General features: G+C 38.2%; 1 protein-coding gene and 1 long non-coding RNA gene across 6 annotated transcripts in view; one reads left to right on the top strand and one right to left on the bottom strand.

Moving 5' to 3' along the window:
• Positions 1–2436: 2436 nt before the first annotated feature.
• lrrn2 (leucine rich repeat neuronal 2) overlaps positions 2437–26285 on the bottom strand; it is a 69772-nt gene continuing 45923 nt past the window's right edge. For both annotated transcript variants that reach the window (XM_055185171.2, XM_055185172.2), the window contains exon 2: positions 2437–6510. In XM_055185171.2, coding sequence (XP_055041146.1) covers positions 4030–6195 — 2166 coding nt within the window. In that variant the 5' untranslated portion in view covers positions 6196–6510 and the 3' untranslated portion in view covers positions 2437–4029. The remainder of the gene's footprint in view (positions 6511–26285) is intronic.
• The window catches only part of LOC129428216 (uncharacterized), a 56312-nt gene continuing 37229 nt past the window's right edge, over positions 7203–26285 (top strand). For 2 of the 4 annotated variants that reach the window (XR_008638876.2, XR_008638871.2), the window contains exons 1-5: positions 7203–7809; positions 10150–10333; positions 12614–12767; positions 16840–16924; positions 24394–24502. This is a non-coding gene — a long non-coding RNA (uncharacterized lncRNA). The remainder of the gene's footprint in view (positions 7810–10149; positions 10334–12613; positions 12768–16839; positions 16925–24393; positions 24503–26285) is intronic. The other 2 variants (XR_008638874.2, XR_008638875.2) reach the window with 2 other exon arrangements.

The raw sequence follows: 26285 nt of genomic DNA, 5'->3' as shown, positions 1-26285 counted from the left end.
TGTCATTGTAAAAAGAAACTAGCATGGGTGCCAGGCCAGCTGAACTTAGCCCCGCCCACAACATTTTAGGGCGAGAAGATTGGTCTGGTGTCACTCCATTGCCCAAAGCTGGGCGACCATATCGGCAGCGCATTGATTTTTAACTCTTTCGCCGCCATTGACGAGATAACTCATCAATTAAGAGAAAACGCTTCCCTGCCAATGACGAGAATTTCTGGCTTTTCGCAATACCGCTATTATCCACCAGGTGGCACACTTTCGCAACTTATACAACTCGAAAGTAGCGCCTCACGTGAAAGAGAAAGAACTCCGTGTATGTTTCAAAGATCGCTCTGCATCTGATCTCTATCAAAAGTTCTTCACAAAAATGGAATTATCTCAGCTTTTTGCTAAAAATTTGGTGTTTTTGAAGAAACCTACCCATATTTGAGAGGTCTTGCAAGCAGAGGGTCTGTTCTTTCGTGAGATATATTGTTTGTTTATATATTTAAAGGAGAACATTTTCCGGAATGCATTCAACTTTTGTGGAAATCATAAAAAATGCTGGCGCTGGCTGGCAACTTTTTTTAAAAAGCTGGCGGGGAAAGAGTTAAAGAGGAACAGAGAAACGCGATCAAGGCATTTGTTGATTGGAAAGATGTTCAATTGATCAGCTGTCGCGGCGTGCATGTGCAACTCGGCGTGCCTGACAACGTGGATATAACTAGCGGTCATTGCCAGCTCCTTTTTGGAAGCCGTGGATGAAGTTCATCTAACTTACAAATTTAAGAGATAGTCTGACTGTATGACTTAGTAAATAACTCACAATGTCGTGACATGAATGAAATGTTGTAAACATAATATGTGTTGATGTACGTTCACTAACTTAGACTTAGTACAATCATAATGTTAGTCTCATTGTAGCGAAATAACTAGCAGTTCAGTTCAGTCTGCAAAAGAGGACAGACGTCATTTCAACATACATCACACAATTGGTTGCTCTGATTGTAGGTCTATCCAATTGAGTGCAGAGGCATTTTTTGTGCTGGTTCGGTTGAAACAAGCCACATAATCACAACAATGGAGCGGTATCAATCTCAAATTCTGACTAGAATTGAGTATGACAACGTCAGGCTATAAAGGAACAGCTAACCACATAAAACTTTAACGTTTACGATTGAAATTGCTGTTGTGTAAACGATCTCTTCACTGTAAAATTTCCTTGTTGCGCTTACATTTTTAAGTTTAATCAATTTTAAATTATAATTAATTTCAACTTTCTTGACTACGGAGGAGTTGCTATAAATTATAAAAATAAGGTTGAAATAACTTAAGCTAATTTAATTTTAAATGCATAATTTATAGCAATTCAAACCTCACTAGTTAAGGAAGTTTAAATAATTTGTGAATTCAAGTTGGTTAAACTTAAGAAAACTAAGTGCAACAAGGATTTTTTTACAGTGTAAGATTAAGCTTGAATTATATATTGGTGAAATACAGTATAGAAGGGCCCAATATTAACTTTTGCTGAGGAAACACCATTGCTAAGGAAAATGAAACATTTACCTGCCTTAACCAAAGCCTTGGTCATGTGGTTATATTGCATTATTTTTATAATTTTTATTTTTAATTTTGCAGTTTCTTTTGAAGTGAGTATCTCCAACTTCTTAGCCAAAATCAACTTTTACTCACATTTGGCACATTGTGAGTGTTCATTTTCTGACAGTGATGTATGATGCCCCCAGTATAAAGGGTATGCATTGACATCACTTTTCCACGTGACCACGCCGGAGCTCGCCCTGTTGAGTGGCAAAACATTTAGCAAAATGGCTAGCTGTTCTAGCGGCGACCGCGGAAATGTCAGTATAATTGATAATTAATTTAAATTTAGTTGGACTTGATAGTGACCCTAGCAACTTGTCAACCCAGCTGTGGTCAGTGAGCGTTGGCATGGACGATCCATTTACTTCTCCTTTCGGTGTTTTTTGGCAGTCTGTAAAACAATAGCTCCAAATTCTTGTTATTTGTTAGTACAGTCTGTCGCACAACATCTTTTTCCCATTTAGACTTTCCCCATGTTTTCGCTGATTTTACAGATTTTAAAGCCTTTAACCCCTCTTGAAACCTGTTTTAGTGCTGTTATCTTTTACACTTTATGTTTAACATTCCATTAAGTTTAAATTATGCATTTATTTTTTACTTATATTTGTTATTGCTTCCTTTTTTATGTATTTATGATGTAATTCTTAAAACTGCTATGTACAGCACCTTGGACAGCGCCACGCTGTAGTTGTGTGCTTTATAAATGAATAAACTAAACTAAACTAAACTTTACACCGTACACAAATTCTGGCGCTCTGTCTTTTGCCACTTGGTGAACGTAACCGCAGTCACTTTCGCTGAAGGTGATGTCACATGCATACCCTCTATGGTATCTTGCAATTGACCAAACCTTGATATCAGTCCAAAAGTTTTAATAATAGATCAAAATAGAATTTAACACACAATCATCTAAATTATTTCAGAAAGTGGTATGTTGAATAGGAAATTCAGATTGATTTATGTACAGCTCTGGGGTGGGAAAAGACCAATGATCAACAAATGAAATTAAACCAAAAGGAAATCAGTTTGAGCGGACAAGACGGTCAAGTTAATCAGAGATAGAGAGAGTGAGAGAGAGAGAAAGAGAGAGTCACTGAAACAAGAGGGCACGTCAATCACAAACTGACAAGAAATGAAAATTAAAGCAAACAAAGTTACTATAACATGACTTTAAAAATGGATTTCCCCACATTTGAAAATGTAGGCAAACAGTTTACAATCCCCAATGCTGCGCTCTGTCCTCTCCTGGATAAAAGAAGTGTTTGTCTTTGACCTTTGAGTCCTCTCTTTCACTGGCTATGTCTCTCATTAATGTAGCTATTCAGCAGTCAAAGATGTGCAACCTGACAAACAGTTAAAGAAAAAGCCCATTTTGAATTCAGTTTTCTCTTTTTACACAAGAAGAGTTGACACTGTCTTTCCTTGAAGCATCTCCCATTAGCAGTCTGACAGGTGTCCAACTTCCTTGCACAAAACATTGTGTGGATATAGAATCAAATGTCTTTGCTTGTCTTTCCTCTCCTCAAATGTTCGTCTCCACACAAGTCTGAATTTTGTGCCGTGATGAGGGCTTTTCCACATGCTTTCTCTGTGAATCTTCTTCTGTGGTTTGTTCAGCAAGAGGCAGAGGTGTCTAAGCTGTATGTCCATCAGCATTAAAACATTGGGGTTGTTTTTAAGCAAAGGTCTGAATTTCAGAAGTGGGCTGACTGAAATAGATAAAGTTTATGGACTCTATGGATTTGTGTACTTTTGCTTGCTCTGCGATGGTTACTTTCGAATGGTCTCTGGGGCTTTTCTACAGAGTACAATTCAACACACTGTTAAAGAGAAAGTATGACATTAGTTAGACAATTAAGTAACCTTGATTCATTTTAGCACTTGCCTGAAGATTGCCTGCCTAGTTTTCCACCAACAAAAACATAACTTTGAATCTGTCTTCCTTAGTTCAACATTAAAAGTCTTGAATAATGCTTTGCTGAGTTTCGTTGCTGTTTACGTCCTACATGAAATCAAGTCTCTTCTTCAGTATTAAAAATATATAAGTGCTTCCTTCTACAACCTTTTGGTCTGTTGTACCCAACAAAATATGAGAGGTTGCATATTAACAGACTCTATGAACTGTTATTTATGATTGGCAGCACAGCTTTCATGTCCTTGGTTGATATATTGTATGTGAATACATGAACAAATGCTTTTAATATACATATATGTATCATATCTTTTTCCATATAAAATAAATACAAATCTTTTCCCACTTTTTTATGTTTTACACTATACTTTGAAACAGTGTCACTTTTTATGTTAAGCAGATCTGCCACGTAATGTCTAGTTGTTTAGTTTCAGATGATCAGTAGATTTGACTGTCACAAGCGGTAAAGTGAGTAGCTTTGTGAAACTTGCACTCTGGGAATATTTTGTCCATCATTCTTGAACACTTTACCCTGCTCAGCATGCCTCTTTCGCTGGCCCCTGAACGTCTTGTCCCAGCAAATTATTTCTGAGGTCTTTGCCTCTGCCATCTGATAGGGCTTTATCTGGTTTCTGCTGATTCATATCCTTTGCCAGTATTTGAGGAACCATAAAGGCTTTTGCCTCTGTCGTTAGAATAGTAGTGTGGGGTTTCTCAAACTCAGATATGTGGTCTCTCCAAATAAAAGAAGCTCCACCGTGACATGCCCTAGCTGCCAATAAAAGGAGCAGGACTGATACAGCTAGCAGGACTGCTGGGGTCAGGTCTGGTACAGGATCTGTCACGGACACCTCTTTGGTCTTTAAATAAACACAGGAGGTGTCGTTCGGCCCCATGTGAATGCAAACTTTGTATTGGGTCCCTGGTCTGAGACGGGTAAGGTTGAATCTTCTGGTACCAGTTAGAATTCGAGTACTGTGCTTGTGATGGTCTTCCAGACTATCATTGGCCACCCAAGAGAGATGGGCAGCAGGGACGTTACGACTTGCTTGCCAGGTCAATAAAGCATACCTTTCCTTGACATCCTGCACTTCAAAATTCTCTTTTGTTTTTTGAGAGCTTTTGTGAACCGTTTTACCTTCCAACTGTAGAGTCAAGCTTCTAGTATCAGCTCCAACTAGATTCTGCGCAACACAAGTGTAGAAACCAGCCTGTTCATTGGTGACTCCGAAAATCTCTAAGGTGCCCTCTGTTAGGACCCGATACCGCCCATAGCTGCTGGATGGAGTCAGTTTCACGCCCTGGGGAATGACCCAGTAGATGCTTGGCTCTGGCTCCGCTAGTGCCCGGCAATGCAAGACTACGTTGTCTCCGTGTTTAACTTCAATGTAAGAGGGAAATGTGCTTGGGGCAATCAAGGGTAGGCAGCTGTCTGCCATCTCTCTAAATGATACTTCTTTAACTCTTCTGGCTTTCAGCTCAGGAGGCTCAGAGCAGAATGTGGATTGAGGTTCAATGAAACGGACTGGCTTGTCATTGTCGGCTCCCACCCAGCGGATCAGGCAGTCACAGCGAATGGGATTGCTGTGCAGGCTTATTTCTTGTAGGCTGGGCAACGACCTTACTGTCTGGCGATGCAGGGCACTCAGGGCATTACTGTTTAGCATTAGGCTTTCCATGCTTAACAATTTTTGGAAGGCCTGGGGGTGGATATATGAAAGCCGAGGATTGTTCGTGATCTCCAGTTTGGTCAGTTCAGGCAGGTTTTCCATTGCCGAGTGCTCAATAGAAATCAGCTCTTCCATGTTATTTAAACCAAGTTCCTTCAGGTGAAGCATGTTTCTGAAATCTCCTTTCTGCACAGTCTGAATGGGGTTTTTGTTTAAGTCAAGAAACTTAAGACCTGGCAGTTTTTGCAATGCTTCTTTTGGAACTTTTATCAGGTGGTTATCGTAAAAGCTGATGCTCTCCAGATTTTGAAGGCCCTCAAGTGCCCGCTCTGAGATCTCACGTAACCCCATTCCTGCCAGAACCAGGCTGCGCAAAGAGCCCAGTGGTTTAAAATTTAGGTCCTGGATTGTGTCTACGGGATTTCCACCAATCATGAGCACTTCTAGTTGTGGCAAAGCATGGAACCAACGTCTGTCAATTAAAACCAGGCGGTTTGAGTTAAGATGAAGCCTCAGAAGTTTATCCAGACCTTTGAAGGCCCCAGGGGAAATGCTTCTTAGCCTGTTGTGATTGAGGTACAACTCTTGCAGGTTAGGCACACCAAAGAATGCAGCTTCTGGGAGGTGTCTCAGCTGGTTTTCTTCCATATGTAGGCTAAGAAGAGCTGGCAGGTCAGTTATCCTCAGGTTTCGGCTACTGGTAAAGCTGTTATGGGAAAGATCCAACTCTGTCAGATTGACAAGGCCTTGGAGTTCACTCTGGTCCACAGAACTGATGAGGTTACTCTGCAGCCGGAGGGTTTGTGTCTCTGGAGGGAGAGAAGTGGGCAGCTGGATAAGTAGCAGGTCATTGCAGTCTACTGTAGGAGCCTCTCTATACACAGACTGGGGAGAGTACCAGGGCTTGATTTGGCAAACGCATTGAAGGGGACAGGGCACTCTCCAGGGCATGGATTGAATAACCAAGGAGCTAGCAACTCCAAACATCAGATGAGTGTGCAGAAGAAGCATTGTAATCTGTCCCATTTTCATAATTAAACCGATGTAATTTGATGTCAATTCACTGTGAGCTTGAATCCTTCAGTCTGTTTTTTAAACCAGTTTCTCACCAGTTCATGTGCTATGAGTGCTAAGATTTTGCTAGATTTTTGCTAAATAAGATTAAGCGAGCTCAGTTTCTTCATCGCCAACCTTGTGAAGTAGTCAGACAAGTGTCTTGAAATCCTACTTTGGTTTTCTATGCAGTGTGGCAGTCTTTCAGATTGCTTTAATTTGGTCCAGTCTTACTCCATTGATCTTACATCCTAGCACGGTGGAGTGGGTTTTAGGATCGGTTCAGCGGCACACCTGGAAAAGACAAAAATAGGATACTTGGTTACAGGCTCTGTAAACCGTGTAATTATATCATGAGCTTATATGTCATAATGTATATCAGACTGTTGCTGTTTCCTTCTTATTATTCCATTGTTAATGAAAAATTTTGTCAAACAAGTTTTGTGCATCAGTTTATATTAGATGCAAGTGTCTTTTGTTGGTAACAAAACACTTTGCATGCCTCTCAGCATCTATATTTCTTTGTAAAGAGCTCCTCTCAATTAGTTCAGGGACATTGCAGCTAAATTTCACTGCACATCTTATAGCTTTTAGAAGTTGACTACTGTGAAAATACGAGAGAAATGCAGGCTGAAGTTTAGTGAGCCTAATTCATGGTTTAGGATTAGCTGCCCAAATAATCAAGGCCCTGGTATTACTCAAACATTGGAGGCTTGTAAACAGCAGAGAAAATATGACATGTTTTTGGCAAAATTCACATGGCACAGACTCAGAAGGGACATAAAAATGCATTAGTGGAGAAAAGTCTGACAGTGGTCTAACTTTGTTTAAACTTTGTGACATGGTAAGTAGTGGTAATGTTTCACGTGTCTACTTAGGATTTACTTTTTAAAAGCTTTTTTATACTTAACTTAAATCATCCAAATATTATACCACTTATTATTCACACTCATTCACATCCTTTAATTTAATGCAATGTACAATAACTCATTTGAGCTTATATGTAATAATAGTTCAAATGAAGCTACATTAGAAAATTCTTATTTGTGGCTACACAGATTGCAAATGTTTTTTTTTTTTTTTTAGAAAAGTCAAATAGTTTTGCAAATTCTTCACAGCATTGCAACAAAGGAATGATGCAATACAGTACAATACCATTTCCAGTCTTTATTTAGACACGTTAGCAGCATGGCAGTATTGCAGAGGTACCTTGCTTATTTTGATTATACTATCCACACTTCTTCTTCCTTTCATAAAGCTCTGCCACAGTGATCCATCCTTTTCCTGAATGCCCAATTAGTCCTAATGTTCTCCCTGTCTCTCTTCTCTCATCCCCCAGGGATCAACCTGCCGGTTCTAAGACTATTTGTGCTTCCTTTTGCCTTTCTCAGATATGCACACTAGCGCGGAGGGATAGACGAACGATCTGCATCTATCACCAAGCCCAGGAGTACAGCCCCAAGCTTTCCCCCGCCAGCAATCAGCATGCACGCTTCACCTTCGACTCATTTACAAACTGTCAGCTTCTCAAGCAGGAACCTGGCCCTCATGATCCACCGTTACCCTGGGCCAGCTAGTCCTGGGATGTGTTACGTACGTCTTCTAGTTCACTGTTTGTGTTCTAATGAGTTGTGAAGAGGGCTTGAATGCCCTTAATGTGAGGTGAATGGAAACTTGGATGTGGGTTTCTTGTATATGCATCATAAACGTGCATTGTATAATTTTTAGTAGGATCTCATCAGAAATGCAATATGATATCCATAACTATATTATCAGTGGTGTGTACGGACCCTACAAAATTATCTGGATTGTTTTTATTACCTTAGAATGAGTTGTTTTTATCTACATACATCACGGGTCCCCTTACCATTTCGTGCCACCATGTTTTTTACAGTAGTCATTAACGGACAAACTGTTCTATAGAGCATGTTTGTCCTGTGGCAGCTACCGTATATTCTCTATGTGATTTTTTTTGTGATTTTCACAAAAGTTTCACAAAATGCCTTCCAGGAAAAATTGCTTCTAAAAATATATAAGCATACAAATATATCAAATGAAAGAACAGACCCTTGACATTCAAATAAACAATTAAAGGTGCAGTGTGTAAATTTTAGCTGCATATAATTGTGAGGTTGTGAATTAAAACCAACTACTCGGTCCACTGCAGCACCCCTCGCTTTTGAAATGCTTAGAGAAGCTACGGTAGCCGCCACAGGACAAACATGCTTCTGTAGAAACATGGCGGCACAAAATGGCGACTTCCATGTAAGGGGACCCTTGGGGTATGTAGATAAAACGTCTCATTCTAAGATAATAAGAACATAACGGTTCGTTATGAAAGGTCTTTGTATACCACTGATAATATATTTTTGTATATTATATTGCATTTCTGTCAACAAATCCTTCTAAAAGTTACACACTGCACCTTTAAAAAAAGGGAAAAACGTTTCATCTTATCTATGTTTTTTCTCTGCTTATAAACTCATAAACAAAATTATTTTTTTGTGAAAATAATAGGAATTTTGTTAGAGATCAGATTCAGAACGATTATCAAAACATATACAGAGTTTAAAATTAGTAAATAACATTTTGGCTTCAGTTTTTTTTTCATAAAAATTGGATATAGCCATCTAGTGGATAATCGTGGTATTGCAGATAATCATTCAAATTCATCAGGAACACGTTTTCTATGCAAATGTTTTCTCATAATTGATGAAATACACATGGCAATGGCGGGGAAAGAGTTAAATATATATTTTGCACTTTAACTAACTAGTCCAGCATAAATTTGGCAGATGCTTTATTCTAAAGGGACTTGCATTGCATTCAGTCTATCAGTTTTTTTATCACTGTGTGTGTTCCCTGGGGTGCGAACCCATGACCTTTGCATTGCTAATGAAGTGCTCTAACAACTGAGCTACAAATTCAACCATTTATCTTTCCCCCTTTGTCATTGCTCACTTGACAGATATTTCTTTTCTAGATCATTAGGCATGATGTTATGGTAAAAAAACACTTTCTACACTTGGCTTTGTATAAAAATGCTGCCTGTGAAGTCAATAACTGACTGGGCAATGAGACAGCAAGACGGCATCCTTTGACTTCGGACTAGAGCAAAGTGCAGAAGGGTTGTGGCTAGAAGGGATACAGCTATGGCCAAAATCTCATAAAATCGCACTGGATGAGTGCTGTTTTATCCTAATCATACCCCCAAACCTAACCCCAACATTCACAGGGTTTAGGCCATAGCTGTATCCTATCTGGCCAGAACTGCTGTTTATCATCCTAATCCTACCCCTAAACTAAACATCTCGCGAGATTTGGCTGTAGCTGTATCCCCTTGAGCCAGAACTCTGCAGGAGGCCAGTGAGGAGCGCCTCCATTTATCCTCCTGAAGGAAACAGCTGTCGCCAACAATGGTGCCATGCCGCAGGTGGTCCCATCTTGCAGTTTGCATTTTTTTATGTTTAATCAAATGTGCATTCACCGATTACCAGCCATAATGCCATTGAGTAACATCAAATCTTTACATAACTGACTGAATATGTTTCCACCATTATAAACAATAATTTCACTGTTCTTCTATCTTTACCAGTTAGATACTGTGATGTTCGATTCGACTCTGCACAAATCAGATAGGATCTGACAGATGCTTAGTGCGGCTCTGAAAGCTTTCAGTTCATAATAATCTTCTTTTGTTGACCTTAACAATGGACTGTGCAAGCTACATTTATCTCCCTTTGTCAACAACGAATGTAAAAGCAAGACATGTTTAAAGACTGTGTCGTGACTGTGATTTGACACATGAAACATGCAATTCCTCCACTATCCTGACAAACACAATTGCATCCTTATATAAGCCATTTTCTGTCATTTTCAAGCAAAATCACTGTTGTGTTTAATCACAACTTATGCTCGTGGTTTTCTTTGTAGATTGCAGGGATTAACGGAATTTGTCACCATACAGCCTGATGTTCATTCACGGCACGACTTCTGCTCAGCGAGTATACAAGCAACCTCTGGCTGCATGCTGATGCCTCGATCTCAATGCAAAAGCTTCTTCTGTCCTCAACAACAACTCATTTTAGAGCTTAACAGCGAGTGAAGAAGAAAACAGGTCTGTTTGCTCTGACAGTAATGCAGATTTGCAAAGCTCTGTAGGAATAATTCTTTGGGGTTGCAGGCACCTGAAAGTGATTGCCCGGTGCTCAAGGGTGGGTTTCCACATAACATTAAAGGGTGCTTTGGGTCGGACTATATTTCGTGTTGTTTTCTACCCAGTCTCATGTAGATGCATATAAATAACACAAAGTGTAAAAATCGTGCAATACATATGCCACATTCCACTTTGGCGTGCATATGATACGCCAGTCCTTCCCATTCACTTAAACGGTGTATCTTTTTTTGTCGTTTATTTATTGGTTTCTCAATTTTTTTCTGTTTTTTAAACCATTTTTGCTTGGGTTTAGGCTTAGATGTTAGATTTGCTTAATGAGGTTATTTAATATACAGGTTTCATGTTTTGTCCATATTTAAGCCATGGTCGCATGGAGTTGAGGTTAGAGTTGGGGTTTGGGTTAGGATGTAATTTTTATATAAAAAAAAGTTGTTTCCACTTCAGCTAATACCATTATAAACAATAATTTCACTGTTCTTCTATCTTTACCAGTCAGATACTGTGATGTTCGATTCAACTCTGTTTTTTTATATTTTCTTCATTAACATTACTTGATGCAATGAAATAACAATGGTTTAAAGGCGGGGTGCATGATCTATGAAAGCCAATGTTAACAATTAAAATCACCTAAGCAAACACGCCCCTACCCCAATAGAATCTGGACCTTCTTTTGATAGACCCACCCCACACATATGAGGCAACGATATCGGTTTGTAGACACGCCCCTTACTGCTGATTGGCTAAAAGTGTTTTTTGGTACTCCCTTTTCCGAAGTGTTTTTCAAAAATCATGCACCCCGCCTTTAACAGCATTTATCATTCTTGGTTAACATTAAAGGGGACATTTCACAAGACGTTTTCAAGATAAAATAAATCTTTGGTGTCCCCAGATTACGTATGTGAAGTTTTGGCTTAAAAAATACCATATAGATAATTTATTTTAGCATGTTAAAATTGCCACTTTGTAGGTGTGAGCAAAAATGTGCCATTTTTGGGTGTGTCCTTTTAAATGCAAATGAGCTGATCTTTGCACTAAATGGCAGTGCCGTGGTTGCATAGCGCATATTAAGGGGCGGTATTATCCCCTTCTGACATAATAAGGGGAGGCAGATTTCAATTACTTATTTTCTAAGTGACTGGGTTGATCTTTTTCACATTTTCTAGGTTGATAGAAGCACTGGGGACCCAATTTTAGCACTTAAACATGGAAAAATTCAAAATTTCATGATATGTCCCCTTTAATATGCATTTTTCACATGTTTGCGTTACATAGTAATGTATTATGAAGAACAATTGTATACATATAAATTAACATTAATCTAGATGAATAAATGCTGTAAAATGTTTCCCATTGTTAGTTGCCCATTGTTAGTAAATTTTGTCATCTTTCCATTACTAGACAAAATGTAAATAACAAACAAAGGCAACGAAAACTGCCTGAGAATTAGCAGCACTTTCATTTAATAGATTTCTTAGTGTGTCTTTAATGCCTCTACTGGCAGGAGGTGAAACTTTCGCCTGCGGTTATCATTCAAAATATCAAGGTCAAATTAGATATTGAGGTATAATTTTGCAATGATGACTTGTATTGGGATATGATTTTCAACTGCCAGGATTCATTTATTGTCTTATATTTAAATGCAATTTGAGCAAATCATGCATTTATTCATTATATAATATAAAGCGCAGCATACAAAACAGTCATATTTTTCTGAAAGTGTATATGTGCCTCTAACATTAGCATTCAATAAAAGAACTACTCCCTTCGTATCCCTCCTGTATTCACCTGAACATTGACCTTGCCAGGCTATTTATACAAACCCAAATATCAATCTCTTAGCACAAACTGACATAACCTGTCATTCTAATTTCAATCTTTAGTCTGATCCTCTTACTTCAAGCAGCTTTCCACTTTACATGCAGTCATTATAGTACGTAGCTCTATATTATCAGAAGCAACTGCTTTTTCTGAATCTGTTTGTGTTCATTTGGATGCGAGTAATCCTTATTTGTGCCTGTGTTTGCAAGCTCTGTTTGTTTCTGAGGTATGTGGCTGAGCACACACATAACTTATGCATACGTAAGCTTGGTTTATGGCAAAAGTGAGATTCACACCTGGCTTCACTAACCCTCGAGACAAAGACGAAAGCTTTCGAATAATAATGAGGAAAACAACACAACCTCACAAGTTAATTGAATATTCTGCTTTCTTTTTTTATAGAAGAGCTTGATATGAAACACAAAGAGGAACCCATGAGCTTGCCAGCGTAACAGATTCACCCATGGCCCTGCGGCGGTGGCCGATGACTAGTAAACACTGACTTGACATCATGGTGACTTAAAATCTACCTATGCTACAGATGAAACCTGTCTGGGTATGTTCATCTAAAAAAAACATATCTTAACTGTTTCATGTAAACTGTAATGGCATTTATTAGAGAAAACTGGGAATTTTCACTTAGAATTGGAAAAGATATTACGGTCTGCTCACATTTGCCAACACACATCAAAGTTTGCAATCAAAATCTGAGATTTCAGTATTTTTACTACGCATCCACATTACTTTTCAGATTTTATTCTCACTTTATTCTCAACTATTTTATTACTGTATGTTTAAAGGTACAGTGTGTAAATTTTAGCGGCATCTAGTGTTGAGGTTGTGAATTGCAACCAACGGCTCAGTCCACTGCTCACCTCTTGCTTTTGAAACACATAGAGAAGCTACGGTAGCCGCCACCGGACAAACATGTCATCGTTGGAGACAAGTTTGTCCGTTAACGGCTTTTGTAGAAACATGGTTGCACAAAATGGTGGCTTCCATGTAAGGGGACCCTCTGTGTATGTAGATAAAACAACTCATTCTAAGGCAATAAACACATAACGGTTCATTATGAAATGTCTTTATACACCCCTGATAATTTAGTTTTGTATATTATTTTGCATTTCTGTCAAGAAACCCTTCTAAAAATTACACACTGCACCTTTAACAATTTTATAACTTTATTTTTTAAGACAGAATTAGCAGTGCAAATCCATCAATGTTCATTTTTTAGTTTATATTGTACATTGTCCAAAAAAAGTACAAAACTTTTCAAAAAGGTCAATGACAACTTTTGTACCTTCTTGTACCCTTTTTTTTTCTGAGAGTGTACTGTACGTCAACAGTTGTTGCCTGTTTTGTCTATTTCTAGTTCGCAAGAATAATTTCTTTGGATAAACATCTGAAACTAAGGAAACAGAGCTGAGAACTATTAAATCTATATTAAAATCTATGAAACGGCGACCTCTAAGCAATGTAATTTTCTTCTACACGTAAGTTTGCCCGTATCCGAGAAGGTCTGCCTTACCAGGGCTTTGAGTAATTCCTCCAGGGTATGGGGGGGGTGAGCGCCCTCCTATTATCATGACTTCAAAGGCTGCTGGCTCAACTTCACAGCCTGAAAGGGTCTCCTCACTGCCTCCATTTTAAACCCCTCTGATTAGTCACATCGCTTAGGATCAGTCCTCTATTCTGAAGAGCTCACCTGCATTTTAAAAAGGACTGAGTGCAAGCTGGAAACGCACGTAATAGTGTTTCATAAGCCTCTTTGTGTAATTATAATGCACTTGATGAAACATGATGGAGTCACTTAGAGTGTGAATTCAAATTTCATCCTTTAAAGCCATGAAGAATTTCACAGATTATAGAGATCAACAGGATTTGCTCATCAATCCATCTGATGTAAACGAAGGCAAAGATCAGATTTGAAAAGCCCAAACATCCTTATGGTAACATAGTTGGTGAGTTTTAATAATCATTCATTATGACCAAAGATGTTTTATGGTTACAAAAGGGACATAAAACATACAAAAACCAAACATAAATGTTACCATGGACCTCAAACCAGTGTTAAGTCGCACGGGTATATTTGAAGCTATAGCCAACAATACATTGTATACTGTAGGTCAAAATTATCGATTTTGTATGCCAAAAATCATTAGGATATTATGTAAAGATTTTATGTTCCATAAATAGATTTTTTTATTTCTTACTGACGTATTCTTGTGTGCGAACTTTTGTCAAAAACTCTTACATTGACGTCATTCAATCGGGAAGTAGAGGGCTGCAGTCCAAACCGGATGTTCGCTGTAGGCTTTGAAAGGGGACTTCTGTTAGAGGAAATATATCACCTGGCAGTGAACTTTGAGCTTTATCATTTTACAGGTATTATTTATGCTCTAACAGCAACATTACACACCAACTAAAGTTTGAAAAATGGGATCAGGAAGAAAAAACTTATAACTGGTTTTATGGTCCAGGGTCACAAAAATATAAGCAATAAAGTCTCAGTTACAGTTAAAATAATTAAAGGAATATTCCATTTTCTTAAAAGAAAAATCCAGATAATTTACTCACCACAATGTCATCCAAAATGTTAATGTCTTTCTTTGTTTAGTCGAGAAAAAATTATGTTTTTTGAGGAAAACATTGCAGGATTTTTCTCATTTTAAGTAAGGAATAATTGACGACGGGCCATTGAATTATAAGAAAATAATGCACACCAAGGTGGTAATGCGGCACGACGCGAAGCGGAGTGCCGTTACACCGCAGGTGTGCATTATTTTCAAATAATTCAAAGGACCGGAGTCAATTATTCCGCTTATACCACGGTTACCACAAACATTGCTCTGGTGCCTATTTTTAAGACCTTTGAAAAGTTAGGTGTGCGGTTTACAGAAAAATAATCAACACCCATAGAACATTTCTCAGCCAATCAGAATGCAGCATTCAACAGACCCGTGGTATAATGGACTTTAATAGACACCAACAATTAATACTTAACTCAACACTTAACAGTTTTTTTTAATGGCGTTTCAAAGGACTATAAACAATCCCAAACGAGGCATAAGTGTCTTATCTAGCAAAACGATTGTCATTTTTGACAAGAAAAATAACAAATATACACTTTTAAAGCACAACTTCTCGTTTAGATCCGGTCGTCATGCGCTAGCGTGACCCGATGCAATACGTCATCACGTCAAGAGGTCACAGAGGACGAACGCGAAACTCCGCCCCAGTGTTTACAAGTGTGGTGAAAGAGGACCGTTCCTACTTTGTTGTATGTCAACTGATACTAATTAATGTCTTTGTGTCAGTTTATTGTTTACAATGGTCCGCAAATGTGCGTTTTATATATGTAACATGTGACCTCCCTACGTCACTCATTTGCGTTAGGTCGCGCTGGACCGGATCTGGACGAAAAGTTGTGCTTTAAAAGTGTATATTTGTTGTTTTTCTTGTCAAAGATGACAATCGTTTTGCTAGATAAGACCCTTATGCCTCGTTTGAGATCGTTTATAGTCCTTTTTAAACTCCGTTTAAAAAAACTGTTAAGTGTTGAGTTAAGTATTAAATGTTGGTGTCTATTAAAGTCCATTAAAATGAGAAAAATCCTGCAATGTTTTCCTCAAAAAACATAATTTCTTCTCGACTGAACAAAGAAAGACATCAACATTTTGGATGACATTGTGGTGAGTAAATTATCTAGATTTTTCTTTTAAGAAAATTGAATATTCCTTTAACTTTATAGAAAATAAAATGTACTACAACAAATCTTTAATGTCAAGGGACTATTAGTGCTATAGGATAGTGCCAGAAAAAGGTTGTTTTTCCACACCATAGCTATAGTCACTGTCACATACTGAAGTGTGTTTTGTTTGTCTCTACACTTAAACAGATATGCACTTTTAAGGTACTAATATGTACCCTTTAGGTACAAAGGTGCACTTTTTAAAGGGGGTCCACCCCAGGGACAGCTTTTGCTTCTGAGAATGTATACATTTTACATCTTCAGTGGCTTGTTTCCAAGTGTCGAGGCACCAGAGGCCTTTCAGCTGGTGCCTGACAATCAATGGCCCGTGATGGTCCATGATTCATCCTTGACCCTCTAAGCTAAATCTTCATAGAAGAAGTTTTGTTTCAAAGCGACAGGTAGAATAGTTACTTACGGTATCCAGTACTTAGTGTTAAGCAATGTTATTAACATAAAACATTACCAAATGCCCATCACTTTGCTCTTTATTTGTTTTGTAAAGCCTCTGTAGTGTTATTGTACAGGCAGATTCAGAAGATACTAAGATATGATGAAGAATTCTTACTGCAGCATCACCCATCCACTTACACATCAGCAGTGTCATTCTCATTCACCTTCCTGAAGACTATATTGACCTTTGTAATAATTAGATGAGTGCTGCGGCAGAAGTACACAGCAAGTTAAATAGCAGTCTTTTTCGGAGAGGGGAAAGAAGCTGTTGATTACTTCTCTTTATTAAAGCAAATGACCGTATCATTTAGACCACTAACAGTTTGGCTTTTGTGTATGTTTAAATGCATATGTTCTTTTACAAAATTTGATGATCTCTCTCTCTTTCTCTCTCTCTCTCTCTCTCTGTTGTTATCCTCTGCAGAGCCACCGTCATTTATTTCTTGGAAGGAGCTATTGCAGTGCTCGCTGCAGAGTTGCCATGGAGATCTGCCTCCATGTTTCACAAGGTCAGTGTGAAAGTTGACGGAGCTCTGCATAACAGGTCTGCTCCTTCGTCACACAGGCAGCTAACATAAAAAGCAAAGAACTTAAATTAATGCTTAATGCCATTTAAGGGAAAATTCCAATAGAAAAATGTGTTTTGTAGCAAAACTTGTATAACACATTTGTAGCACTTTTCTTTATTTATCTGATATATTTAACTCATTCGCCACCAGCCATTTTTTGAAAAGTTGTCCGCCAGCATTTTTTTTGTGATTTTTACAAAAATTTCACAAAATGCCTTCCAGGAAAATTTTCTTCTAAAAATATATAAACATATAAATATATCAAATGAAAGAACAGACCCTCTGCTTTCAAACAAACAAAACAAAACAAAAAATGTTTAATCTTATCTATATTTTTTCTCTGCTTATAAACACTTAACTATGGTCAAAACGCTGAAATAATTGCATTTTTCTGAAGGAATTTTTTAAGAGATCAGATTCAGAATGATTAAAGAGTTTAGATTAATAAATAGTAGTGGACAGTGCTCCGACATATGGTGCAGACGCACTTCCGGCGACCCTAGTTTGAATCCCGGCTCAAGGTCCTTTGCCGATCCCTTACCCCTTTCTCCACCCTGTACTTTCCTGTCACCTCGTAATTACTGTCTATCAAATAAAGGCAAAATGGGCCAAAAAATAATATTAAATAAATAAATAAATATCGTCTTGGCTTCAGTTTTTTTGCATAAATTGGGCCATCTAGTGGATAATCGCGGTATTGCAGATTAACATAAAAATTAATCACACTGCAAACAATGACTTTCTGGCTTGGTATTTTTGTCTTGTTTTCAGTAGAGGTGTCTGAAGGTTCTTAGATCGGGATGTATTTTCTTGATGAGCAAAATGACCTAGGAAAAAAATACTAGTTTTTAGACAAAAAATATACAAATTAAGGGAATCTGTGCTTAAAACAAACAAAAAAATGTGTTTAAGAAAAAAGAAATCTTATTTCACAATTTTTTTTCTCACCCCATTGACAGATAATTTTGCCTGTTTTAAGGACAATTTCACTTAAATTGTATATTATTTGTCTTAAAACTAGACTTATTTACTTAGGTCATTTTGCTCATCAAGAAAAAGCATCTTAATTTAAGAATTTTTAGATATTTCTACTGAAAACAAGACAAAAATATAGCTGCAAGCAGCGATACCGGGGTCAAGCCAAACATGGCAAAAAATGATTCATACGTGATGACTGTCATGATTTAAGATCTAAGTTTGCATTAGTTTTATGAAAAAAATAGCAATTTTTTGTATCTTGAGACCACTAGGTGGCGCGGTGCAGAAACAATAGATGGTGACTCAGGTCATGACTGTGATGACACATACCAAATTTAGTGTAAATACGATAAAGCAATACAGAGATATAGCCTTAAATGACTTGACCACTAGGGGGCACTAACCAAACAATAAATTGTGACTCAGGTCTTGATTGTGATGACACCCACCAAATTTGGTGTAAATACAATAAAGAGATGCAGAGATATAGCCTTAAATGACTTGACCACTAGGGGGCACTAACCAAACAATAAATTGTGACTCAGGTCTTGATTGTGATGACACCCACAAAATTTGGTGTAAATACAATAAAGAGATGCAGAGATTTAGCCTTAAATGACTTGACCACTAGGGGGCACTGACCAAAAAATAAATTGTGACTCAGGTCTTGATTGTGATGACACCCACCAAATTTGGTGTTAATATGATAAAGAGATGAAGAGATATAGCTTCAAATCTCTTGACCACTAGGGGGCACCGAAAAGTTTACAAGTCCTCCCAGAACATGTTGCTGATAAACCATACCAAGTATCCTAACAATATGCAATTGCGTTTCTGAAATACTTGAACTTAAAGAAAAAATTCAAAATGGCCGACACACAAAATGGCCGACCAAAAACAATTTGGTATCGTTTGACTCGGCATGCCTCAAGAAATCTAACAAGACCAGTCTCATAATTTTTCATTCAAGTTTGCAGTAGTTATAAGCAAAAATAGACATTTTTTATATCTCGTGACCAGTAGGGGGCAGTGTGACGAAATGGTGCATGCACCCTCAGGTCATCACTGTTATGACATATACCAAGTCTCATATTAATACGCAAAAGTTTTGCGAAGATACAGGCTCAAACACATTTTGGCGTGCTCGCCCTCGCATTCTTTGATGCGTTATACGACAACGGATAGGTCTACCGAAAAGCTTTTGATAACTTTTTGTCTAGAGTGTCTCTAGACGATGCGTACCAAAAATCAAGCCAATCACACGAGTGCTCTAGGAGGAGTTCGAAAAAGTAGGTCTTCAATATAATTCAAAATGGCCGACAGGAAGTAGGTTTGACTCAGACATATTTGGTACAGTCAGACTCAGCATGAGCCAAGGAATCAATAGAGTGAAGTCTTATGTCACTGTGGCAATTTAATCAAATGATATAAAGATTTTAAACAATTTATTTACATATCCTGACCACTAGGTGGCGCTGTCTTAAAGATTTATAGGTGCGCTCAGAACATGTCACTGATGAACCATGCCAAATTTCGTAGCGATACGCCATTCTGTTTGTGAAATACTGAACTTAATGAGAAAATTCAAAATGGCCGAAATCCAAAATGGCCGACCGAAAAACTTTTGGTATCGTTTGACTCGGCATGCCTCAAGGAATCTAACAAGACCACCTTCATGATTTTAGACTCAAGTTTGAAGTAGTTATAAGCAAAAATAGGCATTTTTTGAATTTCGTGACCACTAGGTGGCGCTGTGACAAAACGTTGCAGGCACCCTCAGGTCATGACTGTAATGACATATACCAAGTTTCGTGTCGATACAATAAAGTTTTGCGAAGATACGGCCTCACGTCCGTTTTGGCGTGCTCGCCGCCGTATATGTTGTCACGGTATACGAGAACGCATTGGTCTATCAAAAAGCTTTTGATAACTTTTTGTCTGGGGTGTCTCTAGATGCTACATACCAAAGGACATGCAAATCGGACGAACGGTCTAGGAGGAGTTCGAAAAAGTAGGTTTTACGGAAAATTCAAAATGGCGGAAAGATGTGCATGACACAAATTACATCAATGTGTGCAATTGAATCATCATGAGCAAAGGATTCAGAGGAAACAAAAATGTAGTTTCTAGGACTCACGGGTCAGAAGTTATGAGCATGAACATAAGTGGATTTTTGGTCTGTTGGTGGCGCTAGAGGGTTTGAGTCAGACACACCAATGTTGCTATAGTAACTTCTGAGACTGTCCTCTACATGTGTACCAAATTTCATAACTTTCCTACGTACGGTTCTATGGGCTGCCATTGACTTCAATGGCGGAAGAACAAGAAACTGAATAATAATAATAAGAAAACTAACAGAAACAATAGGTGTCTACGCCACTTCGTGGCTTGACCCCTAAATACTAAGTGAGAAAGTCATTTTTTGCAGTGCAGGAACACAGTTTTTTTATGCAAATGTTTCTCTTAATTGACGAGATAACTCGTCAATGGCGGGGAAAGAGTTAATATATAAATGTAGAAGTGCAGACAAATATTATATGATGTTTTTACAATACAGCTAAATTTACTGCAATAAAATCTCATTGCTGTCAACAAACAACTATTCAAAGTCCAAATGAAGCACTGTTTCAACCAATTTTATTTTTTGCTTGATATCAGGAATTGGTTGAATTGTGAAAAGAAAAAACGTAGTAAAGTATGTTGAAGTGTTCATGTAGTACTTATGCCAACTCTGACCCTAGTTCAGTCCATCAGTACCTTTACCTTACTTAAACATTTAGGTCTGTTTTGGAGCCCAATGTGAAAACTTTGGATAAATACTTAGCTATATATTTGGAGGGAAAGAAAGCAAAACCCGGCCAATTTTCCATCTTTTTTGCACCAAAAATATATAATCAAAATTAAGACAAACTACCCTTTTTGTGCACTTCCGATCTACACTAGTCAACATTTGAAGTGGATCAAAACTGTTCATAAAAGTTGTTTTAAAACCGATACCCAATACTTGTTCCTGTTTTAGGAAAAATTTGATGAACTTTTTTGATCCACTTCAAATGTTGACTAGTATATATACATCATCAGATGTCATGTTTTAGTCACACAAAAAATGACAGATTCCTGTCAGACCTCCACTTTTGCTTTGTTTATATCTATTTCATTGGTTATTCCTCACCCTATACAGCCGCCAGGATTATATTAATATTATATTGTATTATTTTAATATATTAAATATTAATGAGATACAAAGTTCAATCTGAACACAAGTTTAATATTGTTAGTACAACAAATAGTCTAATAAAGATGCAAAAGGATTTGCAAACATTGCAGTTTCCCCTTTTCACTTTTGCATTTTCACATGACAACTCTTTAGCTAACTTTAGCAGTTATGCTGCATACACACCAAATGCGAAGCATCACGTTCCTCGCTCTAAATTACTCGCGGGACTTAACTTCGTGTCATGCTGATTTTACACTTGAGTTGAATATTTTTAACTTGCGCCAAGGCGCGTTTGGTTGAATAGCACGTGTTTTCACGCAATACCCCACCTGATGCAGCTTTCACATAGGATGCTGCGTGTGCTGCGCTCGTTACTGGATTCAGTGCAGCCAAGCGATTCGCGATGTGCTGGCCAGGCCAAAGTAGGCGGAGTTTCAAAACTTTCAGCGGGAGTTTTAAACGTCCATTTCACGCAACAACAAACCGTCCTCGCGCAGCGCAAGCCATTGAAACGAATGGGTTTCATAGTGCAGCGCACACCGCAATCTGCGTGAAAGGGCCAAGTGATTGGATTGTATGTGACACTCAGTATTTTTGTTTCGTAGCTGAAAGGGGCATGATTCGTATCATTCGCACTGCCTGCGCGAGTTCGCATCTATTTGCGTCTTTGCATTGACTTTGTATGTAATCTACTTGCGCAAATCGTTAAAGTTGCGTTTGGTGTGTACGCCCCATATGTGTAACTAATCACTGTAGTTGGTTGCTTCAGTATGCGACAATTTCATGGGTAATTCCTCACCTTATACAGCCGCCAGGATTATATTAATATTATATTGTATTATTATAATATATTAAATATTAATGAGATACGAAGTTCAATCTGAACACAAGTTTAATACTCTTAGTACAACAAATGATCTAATAAAGGGGCAAAAGAATTTGCAAACATTGCAGTTTCCTTCTTCACTTTTGCATTTTCACATGACAACTCTTTAGCTAACTTTAGCAGTTATGCTGCATACACACCAAATGCGAAGAATCACGTACCTCGCTCTAGATTACTCACGGGACTTAACTTCGTGTCATGCTAATGTTACACTTGATTTGAATATTTTTAACTTGCGCGAAGACGCGTTTGAGTCGAATAGCGCAGTTTTGCGGCTTTCACATAGGACACACTGTGTGCTCCGCTCACCCCTGGGTTCAGCGCAGCCAAGCGATACGCTGGCCAGGCCAAGGTAGGCGGAGTTTCAAAACTTTCAGCGGGAGTTTTAAATGTCCATTTCACGCAACAACAAACCGTCCTTGCGCGGTGCAAGCCATTGAAATGAATGGGTTACGCGCAGCGTACACCGCGTCCTGCGTGAAAGGGCCAAGTGATTGGATTGTATGTGACACTCAGTATTTTTGTTTCGTAGCGGAAAGGGCCATGATTCGTATCATTCGCAATGCCTGCACGAATTTGCGTCTATTTGCGTCTTTGAATTGACTTTGTATGTAATCTACTGCCGCAAATCGTTAAATTTGCGTTTGGTATGTACTCCCCATACGTGTAACTAATCACTGTAGTTGGTTGCTTCACTATGCGACAACAATCCAGGTAAGAACATTACACAAAGATATGATTTATGGTTAAAAATATAATGATGACTATATCCAGTGCATATTGATGGCTGCAATTGTCTTATATTTTCTGGGTTTTCTTCTCCGAAGGCATTCATACCCCAGGATTGTCTCTTTGTTGGTTAGTGCATTTTATTGCACAACAACCATTCAGTTTTTAGACTAAACAAAAGAAATCACTTACTTCTTAACCTGCGGAAAGTCAAAATCTCTCTCTTTGATTCCAATCTTTAACTTCTTAACAATTTGTCTTTTGATTTTTGTTCTCTTCAAGATGAACACAGAACAGTGAGGAATGGTTATCATTAGCAGGGGCAAATGAAACAAAACCAAATGTGGCAGCTCCTTCCGCTACAAAACAAAAATACTGAGTGTCACATACGATCTAATGTGCAGCACAATTAGACAGTCTTGCTAAATGGCGCATTACCAAACCTCACCGATTGCTGACACTGTTATTGCTTCGGGTGGTAGAAGGAGGGGTCAACATTTCTTGCTTGCAAGACCATTCAGGGAGAACGAGCCAGAGAGAGTTTGTGACCAGCTACCCGTTCAGCTCAAATTAGCTCAAGTGCCCTCAGAAGTAAACTATGTTGGTTAAGTCATCCATGCTGGTGCCCTGGTGGTGCGGAGGGTGACTCATGGTTAGAGTGACCTTCTGTCATAGCGCCCTCAATAATATTGACAGAGGCCTGCCTGTGGTCCTTACATTCATCTTCATTAGCAATTGGCTTTAAGCATCAATTTCAATGTCCGCTCCTGGGAGGGCTCACTGCTATCTGTGCTTCTGTCCACCCCGGTCACCTCCATTTTTCATCCTCCTCCTATCATTCCTTACCTTACAGGCATCTTAATCATGCTATCATCTGTGGATGCAATTTGGATGTCCTTTTCACAAACTAGGACAAAGAGTTGGAAAACCGGTGATTGCTTATAGAAGTAGTTCACCAAGATTAAAATTGTAGGTAATTTTGATGCCCACATGCTGTGTGTACAGAAATGTCATATGATTAACACAAAGGGATATGTTTTAGAAAATGTTTATTTGTGACCCAACAATGGGTTAAATTACAACCCAATAGGTTTGTCCATTTTTCTTTCAACGCTGGGTTGAAACACATGTGCTGTTTTTTAAGGGTACTTTGTGTATAGTGCAAGTGAATCGGGACTGGGGCTATAAGGTCAAACATACCAAAATAATTTCAAATGTTATTCAGACAGCTTGTGTGTTATACTCCAAGTATTTTGATGTCATGATAGCCTTTTGTAAGTTATCAAATACGCTGTCATTGGACAGATTGTGTCATGAGACTTGCAAGAACAAATGATGGATAGGAAAGGTCGTATGTGAACCTATGGTTAAAAGACAGTTGTAAGACTTAGGACCAACATAAGCATGAGTAAATAATGACAGAATTTTACTATACTATACAATAATATCGTAGAAATTTGTACAATATTGTGCCAATGTCATGTTAGATTATGGCTTTGTGTGTGTGTGGTAGTATATGTGTACTTGCATGGTCAATAGCAGTTGATGTATCTGTATTAACATGTCAAACTTCATGTGTATGTGATTTTTTCCATACAGAAAGAATCTCCCACACTCGGTGTGCAACTAGGTGACCATAATGGTTAGCTGAGCCCTAAACACATCTCTGTATCTCTATCAACTTCAGCAAGGTCAGAACTGTAAGGAGGTGAGCAGATTATCTTCGCTTCACACTGGTAGGCTACTGTTTCTCTTTACCAACAATCTTTTCCCCACTGCTGCTGTCAGGCCCTGGAGAACGAGACTGAACTGCTCTCTTCCAGGGTTTTAAGTGTTCACATACTGCTTGCTGTTGTTACATCGCCCTGCTGTGGGTTTAAACATTGCTTTCTAATAGCTAATGGTCTTCAAGTGGAGGTGCTTTTTATTAATTAGCACTACAGCACTGTTAAAATGTTTTTTCTATGACATAATTTTCATCTTCTTTAAAGGGAAACACCATAGTTTTTTAATATTTTACTATGTTCTTACCTCAACTTATACAAATGAATACACACCTATCTTTTTTCAATGCGTGCACTTAATCTTTTTACAGTGCGTCGTGAATGTGTTAGCATTTAGCCTAGCCCCATTCATTCATTAGGATCCAAACAGGGATGAATTTAGAAGCCACCAAACACTTCCATGTTTTCCCTATTTAAAGACTGTTACATGAGGAAGAGCACTTAGTTTGCAGCACTTTGACCTCGGGCGCCGTAATATTGATGGAAGTTTAAGCAAGAGGGGGAGGAGTCAGGAGTGATAATGTGTAAGTGCTGCAAACTAAGTGCTCTTCCGCAATACAATATAGTTGTATATAGTTGCTAATTTTTTATCTGTTTAAAAATCACCACTTTTTTGTGCCACCATACTTACTCGTGTAACTACTCATGTAACAGTCTTTAAATATGGAAAACATGGAAGTGTTTGGTGAATTTATCCCTGTTTGGATGCTAAGGAATGAATGGGTCACGACTCGCTGTACAAAAATTAAGTGCAATCATTGATAAAATCTAGGTATGTATTAATTTGTCTAAGGTGAGGTAAGAACATAGTAAAAACTGTGTGTTTTTCCTTTAATGGATTGGTACTAGATTTGGCATCACTAAAATGTTTTTGTCATGATCACTGTCAAGCTTTGTTTATACTCGCGCTTTGGTCCGCAACGCGAGACTCCGCTGATCGTGCACGAGTCTCAACAAACGATGAGGCGTTTATAGTTGACATGCTCGCTGTTGCACTATTCTTTGAACCGCCAGGGGGCGACGCGAGCAATCGAGTGCAAAAACAAACACAAAGAAGAGGATAGAAGTCGTCGTTCGCTGGAACAACCCTGGTGCATCAGAGCTTGATGTTTAAAGGAACAGTATGTAGGATTGTGGCCAAAACTGGTATTGCAATCACAAAACTTGTGGCTAAAACTGGTACTGCAGTCACACAACTGGTGGCCAATACACAAAATGACAACATAAACATCAGTTGAGGGCTGCAACTCTACTTTTTAAATGACAATATCTTGGCCTGACCAATGTTGTCAATGATATAAGTATTTGAAATGAAAATGATTTCTTAATGTCTAGTGACATATCAGGGCCATTTTATGATTAATTGATATAAATTTCTTACATACTGTTCCTTTAAATATGAGAACATGAATACAACAAAAATCTCTTAAATATGTCTTTATTAAACATTATCATTTCATTAACATTTTTTCCAAACAAACAATACAGGCATCTTAAGGTTTGTATTTTATTCCTCGTTTAGTGGTTCATTCAATACAAATATAAGCCAAACATTCTGAATCATATGTAAAAGAATTTGTGTTTTACACGGCAAAGTTTCCATACTTTACAAGTAAATAGTTAAATATACTTAAATAGTTGCCCGCTCGGACAGAATCGCCTCGAGTTTGGTCATTTTCGGATGCGGAGCCCTGCGTGTGGTTACAA

The sequence above is a fragment of the Misgurnus anguillicaudatus genome, chromosome 14 (genome assembly GCF_027580225.2).
Source record: "Misgurnus anguillicaudatus chromosome 14, ASM2758022v2, whole genome shotgun sequence".
In the NCBI taxonomy this organism is placed as follows: Eukaryota; Metazoa; Chordata; class Actinopteri; order Cypriniformes; family Cobitidae; genus Misgurnus; species Misgurnus anguillicaudatus.
The sequence above is the reverse complement of the archived record's forward strand: the minus strand, read 5'-3'. Positions and strand labels throughout refer to the sequence as shown.